Raw genomic sequence first — 9,147 nt, forward strand, 5'->3', positions numbered from 1 at the left:
GAAAATTCAGAGAACATATTATCACAGGACAGCAGTTGTCCCAACTGTAGTCACAGGAGGGCGCTGTTGTCAACGACATTACCAACCTAAATACTGAATTGACTAATCAGGAGAGAGGCTGATTAAGGCCTTGCTGTTCTTCAAGCTGAAAATAAATGGCCAAATCATTTATAAGCAACAATTAAGCCCAGAGGTTCCTATGCAGTCTGTTTCTTGTATTATCAGTTCAATTCAACTTTATCCTACAATTCAGAGTCCATTAGAAAAGAACACAACACAAACAGGCACAGGTCCCACTTTATAATAAGGGTACAAACCCAGGTAGAATACGTACATTAAAGTAAAATTAAGAAAGAAACAGAAAATACAAAAGTTAAACTTCCTGTAAATACTTTAAAACCTTACAGAATCAGTTTCAACTTAGTGGTGAAAGTCAAAGACACCATAAATAGCCTGACTCATAATAGCTAGACTCATCTCAACATGACTGTTGAGATGAGTCTTTTTCTGACTTAATTACATTTACAATGACATTTGTGGTGTTGTTCTTTAAACACATGAATACACAGTAATCGTCTGCGTAAAATGAAGTATGGAAAAACTGCTCAGACCAGTTATATTTGTGCTGTTGAGCCATGGCAACATGCTGTTGGTAGATACAGTGAGGGTCAAATCACGAAGCCGTAGATTCTGAATAAGATGGAGACAGACACACAGGACCACCAGCCATCTTCAAATGGCCTACAGGAGCGACTTCATGCTCTGACAGGACAAAATGTAAGTAAATGATTAATCTTGCTCATCAGCCTTCATATGAATATTGTATTATTGTTTTTATTTGCAACACAGTCAGCAGGCTTTACATTTGTTTCTTTTCACCGCACTTTAGTCACAGTTACATGGCAAAAATGAACAACTTTTCACTAAAGTGTGCTACCTGGAGAACAGACTTGGACATCTGGCCAGCTCCAACACAGATCTATCCTGCAGGCTGGTCCAGAGTGAAGAGGAGAGATTGAAGGTACAGTATGTCAAGCACACATTAACAATGGGTACAATGTACTGTATATGTTCATTAAATATAACCCTATAGCTGGAGACATTTCTTTTTCTTGTCATCTTTTAGATATCCAAGGAGCTTGTGGAGGAAAAAATTCAGACAAACAAGATGAGAGAGCAGTTCGAAGAAGAGATGTTTGAGCTAAAAAACAGGGTGAGGGTTTACCTGAAGTGATTCAAGTGATAAATAAAAGCAGTGGATAAATTCAGGCCTTTATTTGCTGAGTATCACAGATACTCATTTCAACTGAGCATACTTTCACTGAAATCACAAGAATAGAAAAAATAACCTGTATATAGCACTAATCTGTAGTTTCTTTGTGTTACAATAAAAGGATCTGAGGACAATAAAGATTTAATCAGCCTTAAACTGTTTGAGAAAACTATTCTCTGTGACGGAAACCTGGGGCTGTATTTCAGGAAGTTCCAGGAAACCTTGGATGTCTTAAACAAAAGAATTTATTGACATTTTTTCGATTAAGGAGGCTTTTGGATATAGTCTTAGTACACAGAGTTGACTCCATGAGCTGCTACCCAAAGTCTGAAGGCAGAGATGTGAGAAACACCTAAAGTCCACACAGGCATTTCTTTAGCACAGAGGTCTCAAGCTTTTTCATGTCAAGGATCCCTAAACTGACACAAATTACACCATGGACCTCCATCTGATTAGATTTCTGCTTTGAGATGTTTTATTACAGAATTGTATGAAACCCATGACCAAAATAGCTATACATTCTGTCATTATGTTAGTTATGGATGGCATTATAGTGAAAATGAATTATTATCCTTTTTGCTGAGGAACCTTTGGAACCCCTTCAAGGACCCCTGAGGTTCCCCCAGACCCTACTTTGAGAACCATTGGTTTAGCAGACAGCCTTGACTTGAGTGATAACATAATTTACTAAAGCTCAAGTTCCCATGAGAATGACCATGAAGAGAAGTTGGCCTGACCCGGAGAAGGGCAGACAGCTGGCTAGACGGAGAATTCATTCACATTGTAAGGGTTAAATTGCATTTTCAGAAGTTTGCCCTCCACTACATCCTTGCTCAAAGTGTAATCCTGAAGCAGTGAGGCTATCTGTGCTGCACTTTATTTCCCCCGCTTAGATCCTGAACCTAAACGGTGTGATAACAGAGCTCGAGATGGAACGAGACAAGTTACTTAGGGAACTCCAGTCGGCTGAGGCTCGGCTGAAAGTCGGAGAGAAGAGCGGCCAAGACCTGACAGAGGAGTACGCCACACTCAAGAAGAACTACCTGGGTCTGGTTAAGGCCCATGACAAAGAGTTGGCCCAAAGCGAGGAGCTGAGTGCTGAGTTACTGGCCCTGGCCCAGGCTCAGGACGCCCTCCGCAGACAGCTGGGGGAGCAGCAGCAGAGTGTTAAGGATACCACCCAGGGCCTTCACAGGGAGCTGGACAGAGTGCAGGCCTTGATCAGCCGTATGTCGCATAACAGAGTCAAGGTGAGACAGTGTGTAGTAATAGTGGTACTTTAAAGGGGATTTAAATATGCCCTCCAGATGTGTCAAAGCATTTAAAATTACTCTGTCTGGAACCAAAATGTGTGTCACAAAAAAGTATAAATACATAAATACAATGTTAAAATCTTTTAAAAATTAAAAATTCCAGATTCTATGAAAATGCAAATACATTTAATTTTCAAGGTTTAATTGCTGGGCACATGATGTCTCCTACTTCACTATCAAGTTTCCACATCACGCTTGTGCAACTTGAATATTGGATCAAGATTGGCTCCAAGCTAGTTGTGATGGCACAAATCTATCCCTTAAAATCTGATTTTCATTGAGCACAGAGAAGCTTTCCACTTTAAGCATGAATGTGTCAAACAGCCTCCTAAAACTCTGCACATTGATGTTCAAACATCCAACTTAGTTCAAACTATGTAACTAGTGTTTATAAAGCTTCTTCTATGCCATTTCTTTCGTCTTTTCTCACATAGCTACTTGGAAACCAAGATGAGATCAAAGACATGCTGGAGAAAATGAAGAACAGCTACAAGGAGCAACAGATGAAACTGGAAGAGAAAGTGTGAGGGCCTGTGAATGTTTGTCATTTACTCGTGCACAAGCCTAAGACGGAGTATCATTATCTTTCTATTTCCAATCACTAAACAGCCATACCCATCTCAGGATGTATGTCCTGCTGTTCATCACATCTGCTCTGTGGTCCCCCCTTTGATTTTAGTTCTAAGCTGTGGCTTTATTTGTTGTGTGTGTGATGTGGTCTCTTTACCTCCTCCTGTGATGTGGCTGTCTGTGGATTTCGGTCACTAGTCTCTTGTGGTTAAGCCTGTGTTTGGTCAACAGGGAGGCCATGGGTAAAGAGCATCAGGAGAACAAGAGAGCAATCCATGATGGCCAGCAGAAACTATCAGAGCAGAATGCAGTGAGCATGAAGCATCCCAGCCACTGATATAACATTCCTAAATGGATTAAAGATACTATCACTGTCTTGCAGCCTTTGAATGAATGTTAAAGACAATTTTACCTTGGGGGGCATTATTGTATTTGTGTTGCTTCATTTCAAGGCCCTGATGTGCTCTCAGAGCCAAGTGAAGGAGGTAGAAGTAGAGAACTCAAAGCTGCAGCTGCAAGTCAAAGAGCTTAATGAGGAATACCGCACAAGGCTTGTGTGTTATTTACAGGACTTAGCTGTGAGTAGCTGAACAAACACTCATATGTCTATAAAGTCCTTCAGCACAACATCCGCCCCCTATGTAACATTCATCTGCATGTGTTTTTCATTTAGGAGTACATCGATGCAATGGGAGCTACTAAAAGCCCTTCAGAGGGAAGTAAGATGAAGGTGTTTGTGGACGATATGCTTCGAGATGTTCGTTCATCTTACAGGATCAGGGAGGAACAGCTTGCCTCTGCTGCTCGCTCCTATAAGAAGAGACTACAGAAGATCACCAAAGCCCATCATGCCCTACTTATTGCATACAGGTGACAGTTTGTACCTGAAGTGCTCTGCTTTTTTTTGCTTTGGACATGTGTTTGCTTGTCCTACTTTTCAGGTTATATACACCAAGCCATAAACGTCTTGCTACACATATTAAGCTATCTTTGCAAATTGCAAAAAAACACTCACAAAACCACTCACATTGCAGATAGAAACTGTTAATTCTAAGGGGATGGACAGTCTACACATCAATATATCTGCATCTACGTCTCACTGTATACATCATGATATTAGAGCGCAGAGGGAACAGATTTTGGCCCAACCAGAGAGCGGTCTAGACTCTGGACCTCCAGAAGCCCACTTCAGCCTGGATTCCAGTGAGCTGAGAGATGAAACTGAGAAGGAGCTCCAGCACCTTCGGCAGGACAAGGTGAGGCTGGAGGGTCAGCTGCAGGCAGCCTGGGAGCAGGTAGCACAAAAGAAAGATGGCCGCTTTGTAGTGGATTGATCTGCTTTTGTTTTGTCTCGTGAATGCTTGTATTTGGTCTGTGGGGATGCTTCTTTGTGTCCATACTTCCCCTCTTATGAAGCATAGGAGCATTTGTTTTTAGAGTGCTGAACTGGGAAAAAATGACTTCAAAGTTTATGTCCTACAGCGACAAAAAAAAAAAAGCATTCCTGCTGCAGAGCTGTTCATGTAACAGCAACACTGACGGACGTGAGATCTGTTGCTGTTAAATGTTAACCAGTTACATTTCCCCTGGATGATTTCCTGGCTATGCATGCTGGTACACCAGGTTCCTAATTGGCTGTTTAAATTCATGCACGAACATTACAAAGACTTAGGAGAGGATGGATGAAAGAAGAGATAATTACACATATTTGCATATATGGATCATTGTATTTTGTTCAGGTGTGTGTGTTAAATTGCCTCCACTAATAAAGTTCATACAGGAAAAAAATCAGAGAACTTAATTTCAGTGAAATCCTGAACTTAAAAGAGAGAGATAACTTTTTTCACTTTTTAGAGGCAAAATGTCACATACTTAAAGTCTTCTATTGCTTCATTGGTTTACATGGATGTGTTGATGGGTAATTCAAGACCTACACTCTGTCTCCTCTGTTCCAGGTGGCTGTCCTCAAAATGCCAGTTCAAACTCCAGTTCATCAGGAGTGAGTGTCATTTTTGTATTTTAATAACTGACAAAAGTGGTCAGCTGTGGCAGACATAGAAATTTATGAAAAATGTGACTTCATCAGGCCCGCAAAACTGGAGCAGATAAGCGAGGAATCCTGGCTGGACATACAGAAACAGCTGAAGGAGATCACAGACTCTACACTGGTAAAGAAAACACTCTCACCCATTAAAATCTTCCAATCTAATTTTACAACCTCACATTAAAAGGCTTTTGCTTGATGATCTATACAGTTTCCTTTCATAAAGGGGGTTTAAAGATTTCCTGTGTTTCTAACAGGGGAGCTTTGAGAAGGAGCGTGCTCTCCTCATCACCAGAGCGACAGTTGCAGAGGCGCAGGTGTCGGAGTTGCAGGAGTATATTGACAACCACTTGAGCAGGTGAGGAAGTCGCCTGATATGCGAGTCATATAATGTTCACTTTCAGAGGAGTTGTTACATCGAGCTTTACCCTTACCTGCAGGTATAAACAAGAGATCACAAATCTCCACAGACAGCATGGGATAGAGGAGGCCGAGCACTCCCAGAGCGCTCATCCATCACTCTAAAAAAGAAAACTCTGGCAACGAAATCAGCACTCCACTGATATGCAAAAATATTGTTTAATCTATAGACGTAAGATAAAAACCTCACACTGGAAATGAAAACACATTTTCTTAAACATTTGTTTCTTTAAAACCATACTTTAACAAATCAAAATGGTAAGTGTAAGCTTTTTATTGTTTTTAAATGGATTATTTTGTCCCAGCACTAGGTGGTGCTGCTCATACTAGTGTTTTTTTTTCTCTATGAAAGGCCCCCAAAGAAATCTGGCCTTGAGAAAAAAATGCATGGAATGTTTGTAAAGCTTATGTCAATTTCACGAGCCCGGGAGAAGAAAGCGTGGTGACAATGAGGGGTCACCCTGGTGAGAATAATGTCATTACATGTTACCCAGACACGTACAAACCCGTGAATACTTTCCCCTTCAATGCCGTGCTGTGAACTGTGGCACAAACAAGCCAGCCTTTTCCAGAGAGAGGGTTTCTATATATGTATAACCTGAATGTTGCTCTTTAAATCCCTTTAACAGTGAAAGAGTCTGCATTTTTCCCCCTGGGGTGTTTGGTGGCTAGGTTCATGCCATAGCTCACAGCTGACACCACTTTAAAAGTGGATGATCATTTTAAAAGTGTAATTAATTGAAAGGTTTAGTTAAAAAGTGTCCAATCACCTTTTATGGTGCAAAAAAAGAAAATCTTGAAATTGAAATACTCTCGGGAATGCTGGGAAAAGTAGAGGAGAGGGAAAGAGTCATACGCATGTCACCCCAATCCCCTTTTCAGGGGGCATGCCAACCATTGGAGGGGGGAGCATGGGTGTGAAAGTTTGAGAGGAATGGGAAGTGGGATTTTGTTGGTAATGTATTAGACTCCCAGGACCCTGGGAAAAGGGGTGGGGGGTGTTCAGCTTGGGTCCGTGCCAACATAGTCACTGTGCCAAAGCCCTGCGTGCAGGAGACCACTCCTCTCACCGGCAGATCTGTGGGAAAACCAAAACCAGGTTGTTCTTCACTGCTCTGCCAACAAAGACAGAGAGGAGGTGGTGTGTCTGCAGACTCTTCTGCAAAACTTGTACAAATGAAATGTACTCTGAGTTAACAAAAGGCAGTAATGGCAGTGGTAGAAATGCTAACAAATGGATTGAGTAAAAGTTTGCTGCAGCACAGCTGGTCCCTGAGGCAAAGTGCCAAGTTTTTTCCACAACTTTGGGCATTTTGGAAAAGTTGACTTCTTGGACTGTGAACAACTATTAACTGACTGCTGTATGCGGTCACTATTATGATGTAAATAAATATCATCATAACAATCATGATACATGTGGCAACAATAAACCTTTAGTTTAAATGTGGTTTACGGACCAATAAGTTGGGTGATCTTTTCCACAGTTACTCTAAGATGAAACATTTGTATCCAACCAGCTGCATGGTCAGTGGCTTTTGACAAATACAGTTTTTATTTAAAATAAATAAATTAATAAAATCCTAATGATAATAACTCTCAGATCTGTTTCCACTGTCATCCATCAACCAAACGTCAAAAAATGCTCACGATAAATCAGTCGGAGTGAGGCACTGATTGGATCACAAGTTATTACTTGTTCATGTGGTGAATTTCAGCTCAGAGGGAAGGGTAGAAAGAGTTCAAACTCATTACCCTCTGTCATTTTCACTCCAGGCCTGAAAACCAGCAACAGCATTATGTTATCTGTGTGATAATCGGCCTGTTCATTTGACCAATTCATCATATATTGCTAAAATAATCTTACTAAACTATCCTACGGAATGTGGTAGACATTTTTACCTACTACTTACCTGCACTCAACCTAAAAAATATGCATGTACTGTATTTATAAAGTCTGCACAGTCTGGGTTGAAGGACTTTCACATCATATTGTTTGATCCTAATGAGTATGAATATATCATTTGAGGATAACTTATTGATTCAAAGTAAATGCTGTCACGAGATTTTTCCTTCTAAACCTCTCAGCTGCATTTAAAGCATTAAAATAAACATCATTTATTATTTATACAGGCACATTTTAGTATTGAAACAGCTGGGTAAATCTAGTCTCTGTGTTATGAGCTCAATGGCTGCCTGGAGTAAAGGACATGAAGATAAAGTGTAACAATAAAGTTTTTTTTTAAGTATCTTCCTGATACTGACAGCAAAATTGAACATTATACAGTAAGTAGGCATAGGCAACATATCAATTTTATGATATGGGACAAGATATCATAATATACCATAATATAGTCATATGGCAAAAGTGTTATCTTTTCCTGGTTTTAAAGGTAAAGTGATGTAGTTGGTTTTTTTTTTACTTAACACACTATTATAGTTGTTCTATTATTATGTCATTATATCCACATTACTCATGATTATTTATCAGAAATCTTATTGTGTAAATAATATGTGAAAGCACCAAGAGTCATCCCTACAGTATCGTTGCAATATTGATGTCCAGGTACTTGGTCAAAAATATTGTGATATTTGATTTTTTTTCCATATCGTAAGTTTCACACAGGAAGCATGCAGGACTCTTACACTGGATTGTGTAATTGTACAGGTGTAGGTTTTTCTGCACTCACCACCACCATTGAAGAGTCCAGCACTCTTTCATTTTAGCCTGACAGGCTGACTGAAGGTTAAGTCAGATTTCACTTATCAATATCATATTTAATTTATGTGAGAACTAAATGTTTTAAGATGAGAACACAGGACACTAACACTGTGGTATTTGTAAAATCATGACATTGTATGGTTGTATGCTCCTCAATCATACTAATCAACATTACAAATGCAAGTGAACATTGGATGCTTATTTTTCTTTCTCTACACTCACCTATTTGGTGATGCTTATTCGGGCACAGATTTATTTTGTGACCAACACAGTGGGAAAAAGGTTGGATGAATGTGTCATTCTGAGGATGGGAAGCAGGGTGGAGCAATGCAGAGGAAGTACCTCACATGGCCTGCGATGGGCCGCTCGTCAAGAGGCCCTTTGTTTTAGGAGGTTAATGCCTAATTGATACAGGCTTAATGAGAGCGAGCTGTGTGTGCAGAGTGTGTGAGCCGGGGGGCTGGACGGCCCAGCCATAATTGGAACGGACAAGCCTTGTGTGGAGGAGTGCACAGGGAAGAGATTTATGGGAACACAAGGAAAGGAGAGAGAGAGTGGGAACGAGGAAGAAAAGGTGACAGTGAGTACGAGGAATGCGGAGGCAGTAGGAGAGGAATCCGGTATGATAGTGAGAGTATCGCAAGATCATGAGAAAGAGATGGAATGACAATGGAAAAGTGAGCATGAAGGGCATTCCCATGGAAGTCCCATTCAGGTTTCATGGGCTGTTTCTTGTATTAACCTTGATACTGATATGTGTCACGGTTCATTTTTAGATTGCTGAATATTTGTACGTGCAATACACCAA

General features: G+C 40.4%; 1 protein-coding gene across 1 annotated transcript; it reads left to right on the forward strand.

Annotated features, from left to right (window-relative positions):
- The first annotated feature begins 699 nt into the window (after nucleotides 1-699).
- On the forward strand, nucleotides 700-5,725 carry ccdc78 (coiled-coil domain containing 78). Its single transcript, XM_062443204.1, has 13 exons — nucleotides 700-777; nucleotides 890-1,021; nucleotides 1,127-1,213; nucleotides 2,167-2,523; nucleotides 3,021-3,109; nucleotides 3,388-3,466; nucleotides 3,609-3,734; nucleotides 3,830-4,026; nucleotides 4,277-4,451; nucleotides 5,112-5,155; nucleotides 5,243-5,324; nucleotides 5,458-5,558; nucleotides 5,641-5,725. Exons 1-13 carry the CDS (start codon nucleotides 700-702, stop codon nucleotides 5,723-5,725), a joined length of 1,632 nt encoding a protein of 543 aa, XP_062299188.1.
- The last annotated feature ends 3,422 nt before the right edge of the window (nucleotides 5,726-9,147 follow it).

The sequence above is a fragment of the Scomber scombrus genome, chromosome 21 (assembly GCF_963691925.1).
Source record: "Scomber scombrus chromosome 21, fScoSco1.1, whole genome shotgun sequence".
In the NCBI taxonomy this organism is placed as follows: Eukaryota; Metazoa; Chordata; class Actinopteri; order Scombriformes; family Scombridae; genus Scomber; species Scomber scombrus.

Excerpts from the sequence above, each read along its gene's own strand:
- ccdc78 (XM_062443204.1), top strand. The coding sequence starts at position 700 with ATGGAGACAGACACACAGGACCACCAGCCATCTTCAAATGGCCTACAG. Across the intron at positions 1,022-1,126 it reads GTGAAGAGGAGAGATTGAAG|ATATCCAAGGAGCTTGTGGA; the intron begins GTACAGTATGTC and ends GTCATCTTTTAG. Across the intron at positions 5,325-5,457 it reads AGATCACAGACTCTACACTG|GGGAGCTTTGAGAAGGAGCG; the intron begins GTAAAGAAAACA and ends TGTTTCTAACAG.